At 38.8% G+C, this 15026-nt stretch overlaps 1 protein-coding gene and 1 long non-coding RNA gene across 2 annotated transcripts; both read right to left on the reverse strand.

Moving 5' to 3' along the window:
* Positions 1-745: 745 nt before the first annotated feature.
* On the reverse strand, positions 746-2601 carry LOC122062564. Its single transcript, XR_006135028.1, has 3 exons — positions 2378-2601; positions 2078-2141; positions 746-1111 (listed from the first exon to the last, which is right to left on the reverse strand). It is a non-coding gene; the product is annotated as an uncharacterized LOC122062564 (long non-coding RNA).
* A 6057-nt stretch (positions 2602-8658) lies between these two features.
* Positions 8659-13105, reverse strand: LOC122062573 (receptor protein kinase TMK1-like). Its single transcript, XM_042626194.1, has 2 exons — positions 10531-13105; positions 8659-9440 (listed from the first exon to the last, which is right to left on the reverse strand). Exons 1-2 carry the CDS (start codon positions 12863-12865, stop codon positions 8917-8919), a joined length of 2859 nt encoding a protein of 952 aa, XP_042482128.1. The 5' UTR covers positions 12866-13105; the 3' UTR covers positions 8659-8916.
* Positions 13106-15026: the final 1921 nt, after the last annotated feature.

Here is a 15026-nt window from a genome sequence, read left to right on the forward strand (position 1 = left end):
GATTTTTGAAACCATTTCACAAATATGGATGCCAGTGTGTGGAGGTGGCATGATGCAAAACTTCAACAACTTCTTATGCAACACCCAATCCTTATCAATGTAATGGGCAGTCAAAGCAATGTATCCATCATTAGTGATAGATGTCCATAAATCACTTGTCAAGGAAATCCTCCCAGGAAATGAATTAAGTAAATTCCTGATTCTAATGGACTCCAAATTGTATAACCTCAAAATATCCGACATTTGTGTGTTTCGAGCAATATGGGTATAGCCCGGAAAAAGATATGTAATTAACTCTCTGAACTCCTCATACTCAACAAAAACTAAAGGTAACTCATGTCTCACAATAAGCTTCGTAATTTTGTCCCGCACAAAATCTTGGTCAACTTTTTGGTCTCTTAACATCACTTTCCCATCATTTACACCCAAAATCATTTGGGTGCTTGTGTTTCCTTTGTTTTATCTTTTTGGGCAATGTAAAATATGTCTCCTAAGGCTTCCAGTTCCATTAATATTACTATAAAATATGTCTCCTAAGGCTTCCAGTTCCATTAATATTACTATCAGCCTTATAAACTTGCTTACATCTTTTGCATTCAGCTCGATTCTTCCCATCATCAAAACCCTGCCCATCAATGATTGTGAACTCATCCCAAACTACACTCCTTCTTTTCCTTTTGGTAGTTGCATTTGTTTCAAGTGTTACGACACTTGAAGGTTCTATTGATGGAATTCCAGGAATATATGGTCCATCATCAGACATAACATCAGCATCTGACCCACAATCGGGCTCATCTTCTATATTGATGGGCATTTCTATAATTAATAAGAAAACATAAATAAGATATTAATAAAATAAGAATACCAAGCATTACAAATTCAAAAATGACCTCTTTAAATTAGCCCTATATAATACACTATTGCATGCTGAAATTTGATTCAAACACTCATATTTGAAGAAGTTGAAAAAACATAAATAAGATTCAAAAATAAAATATGGAAGGATAAAATTGACTGAAAGGATATACCTGGGTCCTGGAGGCTGGAGTACCAGAGAAAGAGCTGAAATTTGTAGAGAGAGAACTTGAAGGTTGCAGGGGTCTCAAATCGGCTGTTGGATGAGGGAAACATTAGTTCTCAATTAAAACACAAGCTTTACAGCTTTACCTGTCGTCGCTGTCGATGTGCAAACCGTGCAATAATGAAGGAGTGATGTAATTTAAATAAAAATGAAGGGTAAAATAGTCAAGTGAAAATGTCTGACGCATCTTTGCAAATAATTTATACAATATACAAAAATAATTACCAAATCTTGACATAGACCTTCAATGTTTATATGCACCAAACTGAATTGGAAAGTTCTATATTATGATATTAAGGGGGAAAACAAAGTAATACTGATCAATTCAGTCCTTCAATCCCCTCATTTCAATCAATCAGTAATACATAAGATTACTTTTCTTATAATTAGGTAAAAATGACTATAAGGACAAAAGACACTAAATAATGTACATGTAGAGATAGATGCATGTACAAAAATGGTCTTCAACAGAAAGAGAACATAGATGTGGCTCGTGTGCAACTATATATTGACAACTAACTATTGTATCACCAAGAAAATCAGCAAGTTATTTTGCAGTAGTCAAAACTCAAAAGTCACAACTAGGTTTATACAAAACTCACCTTGTTGCCCCTTCCTAATTAGAAGACATTAACAAAGTTTTAAAATGAAGAACTACTTTGTATATGTATAATGCAAACAGGAGCCTAGAAAAGGTACCACAGATAGAGATAATGAAAGAATCATTCCAAAATATGTGCTTGTGTTTGAGAGAGAGAGAGAGAGAGAGAGAGAGAGAGAGATCCATCATGTATGATATCATCGTTATTATATCATATTTAGCATCTGGAAATTTAAAAGGAAGTTTAGTTGTGACAATTCATAATCATCGAAATTATTGTTCATTATAAACCATAGAAACTGTGAAAGGAAATCTAAGCTCCAAAATTAATAAAAAATATTTTAAATCACCATTATCAATGGCAAAAAGACCGTGACAGGGAATGTCATACTCACGGAGATCAACGATGCAAGTCTATGAAGTCCCGAGGTCATTGCTTGCTGAAGCCATGGTACAAGGCTACAAGCATATGGACCATCAAAAACCAGGTAGAAAGTATTATTGGAACACCCTTGAACAGAGAAAATCCTACAGATTATGCTATTCAAAATAAGACTTAAAGTCAACATGGGCAATTAAATAATTAATAGCAATTCGGTGAAAAAGAACCGCACTCCACCAATGGAAGAACCAGAAGACAATCAACTACTTGCAAGTTGCAACTAATACCATGACCTTGGATAGCAAACAATTACCTTTTGCAGCTTAATATAGATTCATATGCCTCTATACTCTATAGCATCAATCTTTGCCTGGTTTCTTTCAACATCATCTAGCATCATTCTTCACATGCATCAGTTTTTGGACTGTAACAAAGGATGTCTTCAAATAAGATTTGCGGAAACTAGACAAATGCGTTTTCTGCAAAAATCGAGCTATGTAATTAGGCACACATTTGACAAAGAATAAAAAGTAAAACATAAGCATAACACTCCATCGATTTACCGTCAGGGTCAGGATGGCAGCAAGCCAACCCAATCTTAAGCACCGCCTCTGTGTCTTCCACCTTGTAGGCTTGTACTCCCCTGCAATCCTCGAGTCAGGGGCTTCGTCCGCTTCGATGAGCCTCCCTTTCGCTGTTTCGCATAAATCTCTTTCACGGTTTCACCCAATCGGCCAATCGATCAGTAGCGGCTCGTCATCAGACGACTTTTCAATGGGTCTCCGGCCGCACGCCACCTCCAGCACAAACACCCCATAAGGCCATAACTGTACTCTGTACACATCGCTTGCCGCCGTCGCTATTACGTTCGCCAACTCCGGCGCTAGGGCCCATGGCCATAACCGCTGGTCCGCTGGCTGTTGGCTGCTGCTGCCTGCTGCTCACTCGCTCACGGCGTCACCAACCTGGGCTGCCTGCTGCTCACTCGCTCTTTGAAAAATTAGGGTTTTCAGGTTTTGAAAGGTTGAAGTGTTTTGAGGTTAAAATGTCGAATTTGCAATTTTGTATTTAGGGGTTAAACGGTGGGCTCGGGTCGGTTTGGATCGGTTCCGGTTTCGGTGCATATTTCCGGCGCTTTCGGTGGCCCAACGGACTAACCCGAACCAAACCGAGACCGGATTCAATTTAATATACAAACCAAAACCGGCCCAATAAGCCACCGGTTCGGTTTGGATCGGGCTTAATCGGTTCGGTCCGGTCCGGTTTAACCGGTCCGATTTGGATATTGACACCCCTAGGCAGAACTGTTGATTTCTGTTTTGGAACTGTTTCAAAAACAGATTCATCGAATAGCCTTAAATCGTTTAAAAATGGCGTTTCGACATAGAAACTGAAATTTTCGTTTTTGACGCGAAACGGAGTTTCTAAAACAGAAATGATACCAAACGGTGCCTTGGTATCCGATTCCAATTTCTAAGTTAAAACTTGGGATTTGGTTGGATGTTCCAATATCACTCCATTCAATTTGTGAACCGAAATGGTTCTAAAAATTATGCTTAAATCTACCATTCTAAAGAAATAATTGTTGGAAAACTTAGTTTTGAATGGGATGAGTCGTATGAGTCAAGTCAAAATTTACGAAAATTTGGTCAGGAATCATGTAGACTCAACAATTGACAAGAATAAGTCATAGCTAATCCAAATCAAATGTGATTAGAGGTCTTTTCACTAAAGACACAACAAAACAGATTAGTTTGGTCAATTTAAAAATGATAAAAATCCTATATTTTATGAAGTTTTACTAATTTATACTTATTTATTGTATTAAAAAAAAAAAAAAGATTTGGCCTAGTTAAGTTTGGACAGGCCGAATCGCCAAGTTTTCTAATAAGAGAGTTGAATAAAAAAACCTAATTTTCCAACTATAGGAAATAGATAGTCTAAATGGAGTTTGAACAAGCCAAATCGCCAAGTTTTCTAAAAAGAGAGTTGAATAAAAAAAACTTAATTTTCCAACTATAGAAAATATATAGCCTAAATGAAGCCTATTAATATGTTTTTGGGTAAACAAGCCTATTGATATTTGATGTCACTAATTCCGATTCTCTTTCAACACCACCCCCCCCCCCCCCCCAAAAAAAGATCTTTTTAATTAGTAACCCTTAGTAATTTTGTTGATAGAAGGCCCAGAGACTATTATAGCCCACTGCCCACCTACCTAACCCAAGGTTCATAGGTCGAAAGTAATACCTTGCCTGGTATGGGCTGGGCTGGGCTGGGATGGGCTGGAATGACCTTGGGCAAATCCATGGCTGACTAAGCCTGAAACTCAATCTACGCTAGGGAATGGTCACATGGCCCTTGAAGGCAAGCTAGCCTTCATTATCCACCAAATCTGGTCATATGGAGAGCTGATCTATTCAATTAGCTGTTGGATAGGTAGGTCATCATATGGATTGGCCATGTAACAAGTTTTGCCCTGGGTCAGCCATATGGTCTAATATGTATTGATCTCTTCGGCTTTATCACATGGCTACAAAAGATTTGTTTTGGCTTAAATTTACCAGATGAATGAATCAATGTGAATTATTCAAGCCTCGGTTGGGAATAATAGGATCTTATAGATGACTTCATATACCAGTTAGACCACTCCACCTAAATGCATCATTTTTTAGATTGAATACTTCAACAAAGTTCTCATATGAAAAAAAAGTCGTCTAAAGCTAGCTCTGTTAGTGCATACCCTCCTAAATTTGGAATTCGAGTAAAGAGAAGAAGCTAAAGTTAACTATATGGAGTGTTGGGGGATACGATGTCTTGTATTATGTCGCTCACAAAAGTGAGCACTCCAAAGGGTTGTTAAGAGTTTGAAGACCTCAAGAGTTCCCTATATGGGTATTTCGGAAAATTTAAAATATATGATTTGTTATATATTTGTAGCAAGGGTTTTTCCTAATTATAAGAAATCTGATAGAGGTGTGAGGACAAGCGATTGTAACAATTTTCTTCATTGATGGTGAAATGACATCACATCTCACCGTGAATGTACGTAAATTTTTGTACGATTATATAATTATTGTTAGCAATATCCGTTCGTTTTTTACATCATTTTAACATTCCGTTTCTACATAGAGCAAGATAATGTTAGAGGGATCTATGGATGAAGAAGTCCAAACCTTTTTTGTCCATCTCAGTGGCATCAACCCTTCATCTTTCCATTTCAAAAGATGCCTATTAATAGTATCCAAAGCATGTACTTATATAAAAAGAAGCTTCTTGTTTCCACCCAAACACTACCCAAGAAGAACTACCAAGCTGTAGTTCATAACTTTAGTATGGGAACACCAATCTCAGAATTGAATTCTTCCAGTCTCGTCTCTCTCATTGGCCCCATTAGTATCCTCTTCTTCACTACAGTCTTTATTCCACTGTCGCGTATCTGCTTCCCTGTCCCAGCACTATGATCTTCTTCACATTGGACCACCGGATCAGACTCGACCCATTAGGAATCGGAACCGGTCCACCCAATAACTTATTGATCCGGTTTTGGATCTAATTTTTGGAACTGATTAGCTTATTGGGGCACAGTCATCCCAAGTAATTCAGCCTTACATAGTTCAAAAACATGTATCTGGATGCTCTCCAATGCCCTAATTTGCTCAACACGAATTAGACGGTTGTGCAAAACTAGGGGTATGTGCCCAAATCCTTCCAACCAATACGCATTAGGGCGCTGGACGCATTTTAGAAGATTTGAATCCCCAAAAGATAGGGATAGTTTGTTTCATTTCCATCCCCATGGCCACACATAGACCATGTGCTTGCTTTGCTATAGGTGTTGGACCTTATCCAACAAAAAACACATCCTAAATGAGATAGCAGTGGAGGGTCCTCATGCTTATCACTTGCACACATAACCATCAAGCCTTGAAACAACTTCTAACTAATTAACTACCCATCGTTCTCTCCTTAGGCAGCATCCATTCATTTCTTGGCTCTGAGGAGGAACAATCACATCCCTCTCGCTCTCAATTGGGCCTAGCTGGATTGCGACAAGGCTAGGTCCCCCACCTCATCATGCCATCTTAGAGAGGCCCATTCATTAGTTAATTGTGTTGGATCTCAGGTTTCGAACCAATCATGTTATTGGTTCGGTTCCTGTTTGACCCCTATTAAAAAGCCAGACCAATTTTCCAGAACCGGACCAATTTACAACCCTAGGCTGATGTCAACTCAAGCCCATCCCAACTTGTTTGGGTTAGGCTCAGGTCTGTTCTGTTCATAGTGGGCCATTATGACAAGATTGGCACAACAGCAATTGCCTTCCATTGATGTCCAAATTACTGGCATCATTATGAGTTTACATGCAAATTTACTAAACCTGAAGGTAGCATAATTTACAGGGTTATGAAACTAGCCCTGCCTAGGGTTGCAAGTGAGGCCGAATTTGGGCTCCACGTTGAACCAAAATGACCCGGCATGACCCAGGTTTGGGCTCAATTTGGTTCAAAAGATTTTACGTATTGCCCGGTTGCACTCCTAGCCCAACCGAAATACTAACTGGGTTGGGCCACATCAAGCCCAGTTAAACATGCACGATTTCCGATGTTAGTTTTATTCCTTTTTCTCTTAGTTGTACTGGTATGTATTCTCATAATAGATTCTGGGTTTAAAACATATTCTGAAATTCGGTGCAAATGAAATTTCTATCATGTATAATCTTGGATTAAACCCAAACCAATCATCAATAAAATGACAGAGTGTGTCAATTAGCTGGATCTTTGATTTTGTTTACCATGTAAACAGATACATCCATATAATTTTTTTTTCAACAATTTCCGGATTGGTGTCATTTTCTTATTGGATTATTTTGGTTTGATTCAATTTCAGTCTTTTTACATGGTCCAATTTATGTACAGTTTCACAATACCCCAATTATAAGCCAATCCAATAAAATTCGGTTCGAGATGATTTGGGTCTATCCAGTTTGATCCGGTTTCACTGGTTTGGGCTAGCGTTTGACATCCCTAGATGCCACCGGTAGCTTAGGATTTCATTCTCATCAAATTAATTCCATTTTAATGAACCTATCCTTGTCAAGGTGGGCCCTCACTAAAAACACAGCTATGGGTCCATAGATAATGGAATTATTAATTAATTGCCTTTTTTTCTTTTTTTAAGATTTGGGTCCAATTCAGATATAGAGAATAATGCGAGACTTAGTGAAAAAAATCTTCTCTTAGTGGCCAGCGACTCATAAGCTGGCAAGCACATGGACACAAGAAAAGCAAAGAAACGAAAGGAAAGGAAAGGAATGGTAATGGTGTGGACCAGTGATGTAAAGCCAAGTGTCCCTACAAAACCTTAATAAGTCGTTTGGTTTTCCTACTTACCAAGACATTCTTATCATCTTATGTTATGTGGATGTGTACTTTGTGTTTGGTTGTCTTTCTCAAATCTCATCCAACCTGTGATTTTACTATTCCTATGGCTTGGAAACCAACCAGTCTCAATTTCTTGGTCAATTCCTCACCTCACCTAATATTCACATTTCTAAATAAATATGGAAAACCCATTTGGGTTCAGCAAGGTTTTAAGTCGAATTACAATTAAATAACTTCACTAACTTGAACAGCAACCTGCCAAAACACCTTCTGCATATTAAAGAAAGAAAGTCAATAAAAAAAAGAGATACTAATTAATCAAAGGTTCAACTGATCACCACGTCTATATATTGTAAATATAAAGTGACGAATAATTCAGCTAAATTAATAGGAATTAGACCTAACATGATTCCAAATAGAAAATCTTAAATCATTTCGATTTATTTGAAGGAGAAAAAAGAGAGGGTTCTAGCAAGTTTTAGGAATCGATATTGGACTGATCAATATTCGCATCTGTGCCTTCAACACTAATATTAATACTCGGACAATATTAAATTGATTGTATGATACAAATAGAGAATAAAATAATCAACATAATATTAATATCATATTTTTGAGGGCAAAAACATCTAAGAACTGATATATATCTATATTGATTTTATAACTGAATAAGCTCTTTTAGTCTGAGAACTGTCCTTGCACCGCAAACACAAGGGGTGCACAATAATCATTGTGCCCCTACATCATTGTCTGATGTAGAGGCCGCTATCTGACAAAAAACACTAGCCCAAAATTTTTTCTAATACCAATAATACATATCAATGTATAGCCTGATATGATAAATAAACCTAGAACCATGTTTAAAAGCTGAATTTCTAACCTTAAGAAAAAAAAAAAAAATTACTTATGGACTCAGTGGGTCCTCATTCTATTATCAAAAAACACGTGGCACACAAAGATATCCGGAACCCTGATCCATAGAATGGCTTGGTTATCCAGACAGGGCTAGAGTAGAGCTGAGAATTTGCTTTTCAAAATTTGGAGGGAATGAGGCAGTCAAGGTCATAAATGGGACCACACAATATGTGTGGAAAGGAATGGAATGCAGAAAATATAAGATGGCTGATGGCATCCTCTTCTTTCAAGTATATCTTTCTGTAGATTTTGCATTTCAAGAAGGGCAAAACATCAACCAAACAACCCCTCCCCCTATAAGAAACTTTTTTTAAGTTAAAAAAGACAGTCCACACTCCAAATATCAGACAATAACATCCCAACAGAGGGACCCCCCTTGAAACATGAAAAAAGAGAATAAAAAGGAAAGAACAAACCCTTACAAATTACAAGAAGATCTAACTAAGATAAAAAGTAGAAGAGAAGCACATGGAATAAACAAAGCAGAGCTCTAATGATTCATGAGTTAACAATCACTATGAGCCCAATATTTTTCTCTGTCCATCTCCTTCCCTCACCTTCCATCAGCAGATGTAAATGACTCTGCAAATCCAGAAGGTCTGGTGGGTATGCTGGTCTGTGTGTTGTCCATGCTGGTACTGTATGATGATGTGTCCATGCCACTATTTCCCTCAAATGCTTGCCACTTCTTAAGGGCCTGTGGTAGGGTCATGTCGAGGTCGATGCCATAGATGTCCTCGGAGTCTTGGTCTGATGGCTTCCATACCTCAGCTAGAGATGATAGAACATTGACAACATGTCCCATCTCGGGCCTTTGATGTGGCTCCCTTGCACAACAGTGGCCTGCCAACTCAGCAACAGTGCTGACGCTGGCAAGTGTCTCCTCATTGAGGTCGATTATGGGATCTATGGACTTCCGGAACGTATCCTTGTTGACCTGCATTCTCCTGAACCAAGTTACCAGGTGCATGCTATCTTCAGGCTGGGTTTCATCAAGGGCCTTCCTCCCTGAGATAAGCTCCATCAAGACCACACCAAAGCTGAAGACATCGGCCTTGGTAGTTACTCGCCCCGTCACTGTCAATCAAATTAGTCAAGAGACATCATTTCTAAGTCAGTGTGGTATTAAAAGAGATTCACTGAAAACCCTTGTCCAAACACAACCATCTGCTAAAATCACTTTATAATACAAAACTATAACGAACAGAAAAACAAAATTCATCAAAATTTTGTCCAAAGTAGCCACTGAGAAAGTCTCGGGTTATAATAGCATAGAAACAAAGGTTGATGAAAGACAAATTACAAGAGTCAGCTCACAGCGGTCGGCCGGCGAACAAGATACTACTACAACCATGCCCAAGTGAATATTATGTCAACCATTTGATATATTTTCAGAGCACTCAGAGCACCTGATTTTGATGTTAAGAGTTCAACAAATGACCAAGCATGAGCAAGACAACTACTGTGAGAACCATTTCATTTAACAAATAACCAACCATGAGAAAGACAACTACTTGTTAGGTGGTGAGAGTGGGACAATTGCATATTGTAAAAGTACTGGTGCTAAAAAAAAACGAGTAAAAAAATAAAGAAGAAGAAGAAGAAGAAGAAGAAGATAACGTGAATCATAGTATTGCAAATTAAGGAGGTCCCAATTGATAAAGTCACTGAAGGTCCTGATCAGAGGAGATGAATCACACTGGATGGTAAACAGTTAGTCCATTAGTATAGATGATATTCACTGTGATTATTATCAATCACAGAACCATTTCATCACTCATGAATGAGTAAACTGTACAAATGATACATTCATTCTCAAAATAATGTAATATGTTCATTCAACTCTAAATGAAGAAATATCATCCAACTCTACTACCTATTCTTCCAAAGTTTCATAACCATAAAAGCCAATTGCACATATTGTGTCCAATCAATTCTGAGATGATGGAATGGAAAACAGAACAAAGTAACAAAAGTAACGCATAATACTGTGTTAAGTGTTCAATGATAAAGTTTGCCATATGCCTGTTGTTTATCCACCAAATGACCAAATTACTAAATCCATCTCAACCCAGCCTTTCAGTTCATTTAAGCATCACTATGTTGTAAAAGTAGACCATAATCATTCTAAGACTTCTAACCCAAATAAGGAGAGAACGTAAATTACCTGCATACTCTGGAGCAAGATACCCAAAGGTTCCTGCAAGTCTTGTCTCAATAGAGGCTTTCCCTTCAGGCGCAAGACGGACAAGGCCAAAATCTGCTACCTTAGCCCTCATATCATCTCCTAGAAGAATGTTTGACGGCTTTAGGTCCCTGTGAATGAAGCTTTGATGGGCTAAACCATGCAGATACTCAACACCCCTAGCCACATCCAGGGCAATGCTCAACCTTTTTGTCCACTCCAGTGGCATTAACTCTTCTTCTTTCCAGCCGAAAAGATGCCTGCTGAGAGTTCCCTGAGGCATGTACTCATATACAAGAAGCCTCTCATTTCCATCCAAACAATACCCAAGAAGGGCTACCAGATGTCGGTGCCGGACCTTGGTAAGAACAGCAATCTCAGACTTAAATTCTGTCAATCCCTTCTCAGTCAATATACCAGTTTCCATTCGCTTCACCGCAATTTTGGTACCATCGTGCAGTTCACCTTTGTACACTGTCCCAAAACCTCCTCGTCCCAATATGTTCTCTTCGCTAAAATTGTTAGTCACATTCCTTAAGACTTGAATGGAAATCACCATGTTTCCTGTTTCAACCATATGAATGTCACTCGGGCCACTGCTTGTCTGGCTGTAGCTTTCACTTGAGGCCCCATTGGCACTTGGTCCGCCAACTGTGATCTTCACCATCCCCGGATCAGAACCAGAATTTTGAGGATGAACCACCATCGCATTGGGGCTCTGTACTCTACCAAACCGCTTTTGCTTTCTCCTGTAAAGACAGAAGACCAACAACCCAGCCAAGAAAACCAGACAGACACCACCGATTACTGAACCCGCAACAACTCCAACGGGGACTGAAGATTTGCCACCGTTTGTACTCCGGCCACCACCGCTTGTTCCATTTGTACTACCACTACTATCACCAGGTGATGGGCCGGATGAACCCCCACCTGGGGATGGAGGTGGGACGATCTTCCCGATGTTTGGGTTGCCATTCGTTTTTACATCAGTATTGCTTCTAAATTTTGGTACTTGCCCAGAAAGCTGATTGTTTGACACATCAAGTTCAGTAAGACTAGGCAGAGTTGTAAGCTCCAGCGGAATGGTACCAGAGAGATTATTGTCCGCAAGAATCAACTTTTGCAAAGATTGAAATTTAGAGAAGTCGGGAGAGATCATACCCGTGAGACCCATTTTCTGAAAATTAATCACAGAGATGTTATTACTGTTGCAAGTAATTCCGAACCATGGAGTACAAGGATCGTTTCCCTGCCAATTTTGTGCAAATTTGACTGGGTAACCCATGTCTTGGGCGATAGAGAGTAATGCATTCACACGAGAATCGCAGGCAGCTCCTGGTGTGGGCAAACAGAAGCTATTTAAACCAGCCATATCCACTGCAACAGAACTTGAAAACTTTGGAGTAGGCCCTTGAAGTAAATTATTAGTTAAATTCACAATCTTCAACGATGAAAGAGAAACCAGAGAATGAGGAACAGGACCCGTCAACTGGTTGTCCCTAACGCTGAAGCTCTGTAAATTTTTCAACCCAGATAAATCTGGCAGAGGCCCTGTAAAAGCATTTGAGTGCAGCCAGACCTCCGTGAGGGAGGTCATGTTCTGTAGAACCTGAAGGCTTCCGTTGAGCGTTGTCGACTGCCCATTCAGCCATAGAGTCTGAATCAAAGATCCGGCGAAACTCGCCGGTAGCCCACCTTGGAGGTTATTGAAAGCTAAATGCAGGTTCGTCAAGCTCGGAAGGCCAGTTCCCCCAACAAAATCAGGAATCGTCCCCGTAATGTTGGCTGTATTAGCAGAGAAGTTCGCAATACTGGTTGCACTCTTAAGACTATCAGGAATCGCCCAAGCAGAAAAGGGGTTTTTGTCTAAATTAACAACTTGAAGAGATGAAAGCCCAGAAAAGAAATCCGCTGGAATGTAAGAGAACTTATTCTCACTAAGAAGCAAAACCTGTAACGAACTCAACCCACTCAAGCTTGGAAGAGGACCTGCAATATTGTTACCCATCAACTCTAAACGCTGCAAGGCGGTGAGATTTTGGAGACCAGAAGGAAGAGTCCCTGAGAGACCCTGGTTTCCAATCTGAATCCGAGTTATCCTTTCATCCGAGGAGCAACCCACATGACTCCACTGACAAGGATCTGGGTCAGTCCATCCAAGGGACTCCGGAGGGTCCAAACTCTTCTTCAAAGCCATCATCACTGCGGCATCTCCTGTGTCCGTCACCGACTTTACCGGAACAAGCACTGAAATAAAAACTAGAAGAAAAAGCTTCAGAACTACATTTCCCAGATGGGTTTTCTTCATCTTCCCCATCTTGAAATGCCAACACCAATTACCCCTAAAAAAAAAAATTCTTCAGACAAATTTTTGCAGAGACGGTTCTCTAACAGTTCAAGCCGGCATTGTGTCTTGCTCGAGGGAGGTTGCAGAAGGAAGAGAAAGAAAAGATTGGAGATTTTAGATTGCACAGAAAGCGGCGGAGATAAAGGAAGAAAGGATAGAAATGAAGAGAGAGCGAGCGAGCGAGCGAGAGATGTTTTGTGATGGTGTTTGCGTTTACTGCAGAGAGAGGGAGCGAAAGCGGAAAAGCTGGCACATGTTAGTGGGGCCCACAAATTTTTTTGGGACCTACAGTTTTATTAAGGAAGGTTGAGACATATAATTAGAGTATTCTAAATTATTAAACCGCCTAATAGAAATGATTTAAATACCCTTTGAAAGGGTGTAAATTGGTTTGATTTTGATTGGAAGCAACATAAAATATGGAAGAAAGAATGACACCAAGAAGTATGTGTCTATGTCAAGACACCGTAGATGCAACAAGACTATACTATCATCACGTAAAGGGATCCAATAAAAACATCTTTCGAGAAATGGGCTAGACCAAGCCATTTCTTAAGAACAATAGTGAAGGTTCCTGAGACTACCATTTGGATCTAGAACCTGATGTTCACAATTTTAATAGTCAAATCAGTGATTTGGAAGAAATTTCCCAAAAAGTGTTTAATGTCGATTTCGGGTGAAGATGTTCTTTTATTTGCCTGTGCAATGGACATATATTTATGTTTTTTATGAATATAATAAGGTACTATTGGCCATAAAATATATAAATAGAATTTAAATATTTTTTTATAGTTTCAAAATTATCACTAAGAACCATATCTAAATTGGTTGGATTTTTTTCGATTCACGTTTGATTTGATATCAATAATTTGATTCAAATTCGATTTAAGTGGAAATAACTGCTAAAATAAATAAAATTATAATAATAATTAATAATAAGGGCTGTTTGGGAAGGTTATTAATTATAGGTCAGAAGATTCAGAACAGCGTTTGTCCTGTGACACTGACAGCCAGCCAGTGTTTTGAAATTCCGTTTCAGTGTCATATAATTGCTGTACACCATTTCAAGGAGATGCCCATTCTATACTCTCACGAGGACCAAAGCTCCCAAGGGTCCCACATTCACATGGTCTAGGTGGTATGAGGCTTTTTTTACTTTTCGGAAAAAATTGTACACGGCTAGCAACTCAATCAAAGGGAAGATTGAGATATGAGGGGTATTGGGGTCATTTGATTTTGATTGGAGTTTATTTGGGTGTGAAAATCATCTGCGTTTGTCATTGGTGTAATAAGCATTTGGTGGTTGAGAGTCCCTTTGACTGTATGTTTAGATACTTTAAGTTGTTCAATGTATATCGTACCTCATCACTCGCTGTAGAGGATGGACTCCCATTTATTTGGTGTGCATGGATTTATATGGGAGGATTCAAATTTTCTCTAGTGGCACTGGAGGCCTAGTGTGCATCTAACAACTGGGAGGACTTGAGGGTTGTGCTTGGGTGTTGGAGTTTGTGTCCCAGTCTCCCTATCCATCAAATGTGCGTTGAGCTTCCAATGCCACTAGATAGAATTCGATTCCTACATGTGAATGCATATTAATATAGGAGGGTACATGATGAAATTTAAGTCGTCAATTTGATATGTGGTAAATATAGATCACCTCCTAACTAAAGGTGATAATCGGTTTAGTTTCAATTAATTTGTTTGATTTTGGCTTGGTACAAAGGGTGAAGGGTAGAAATCAAAGCTAAACCATTTATTAAATGATTCTTTGAAACCAATTAACAAATGATTTCAGTTAAATGATTTTCATTAGTTTTGATTTAGTTCTCAATTCGAGTTAACAATTTTGAGGTCAATAGGAAATGATCCTATTTTTGAAGTCCAATAAAGAAATCTGATGCAACTGCTCTTCAACCACAACATCTAGGCTTAAATTGTGACGTAAGAAATTTAAAAAAAAAAATCAAATTAATATTCATGATTTAAATCAACCACAAAACATAAGAGAGCGTATCTAGTATACTAAGGCTACGAAGTTTTTTATTGGTTTAATATGTATAATCGGTTCATTATCATTCTGGTTCTAATCGATTCAAAAGTGACGGATTAAACGGTTTCACTTCTTAAA

The sequence above is a fragment of the Macadamia integrifolia genome, unplaced genomic scaffold (assembly GCF_013358625.1).
Source record: "Macadamia integrifolia cultivar HAES 741 unplaced genomic scaffold, SCU_Mint_v3 scaffold1073, whole genome shotgun sequence".
NCBI classification, from domain to species: Eukaryota; Viridiplantae; Streptophyta; class Magnoliopsida; order Proteales; family Proteaceae; genus Macadamia; species Macadamia integrifolia.

Bases quoted from the DNA above. Each gene is read 5' to 3' on its own strand.
- LOC122062573 (XM_042626194.1), bottom strand. From the start codon at position 12,865: ATGGGGAAGATGAAGAAAACCCATCTGGGAAATGTAGTTCTGAAGCTT. The intron at 9,441-10,530 runs GTAATTTACGTT...TTTGATTGACAG, and splicing joins TCTTGCTCCAGAGTATGCAG to TGACGGGGCGAGTAACTACC.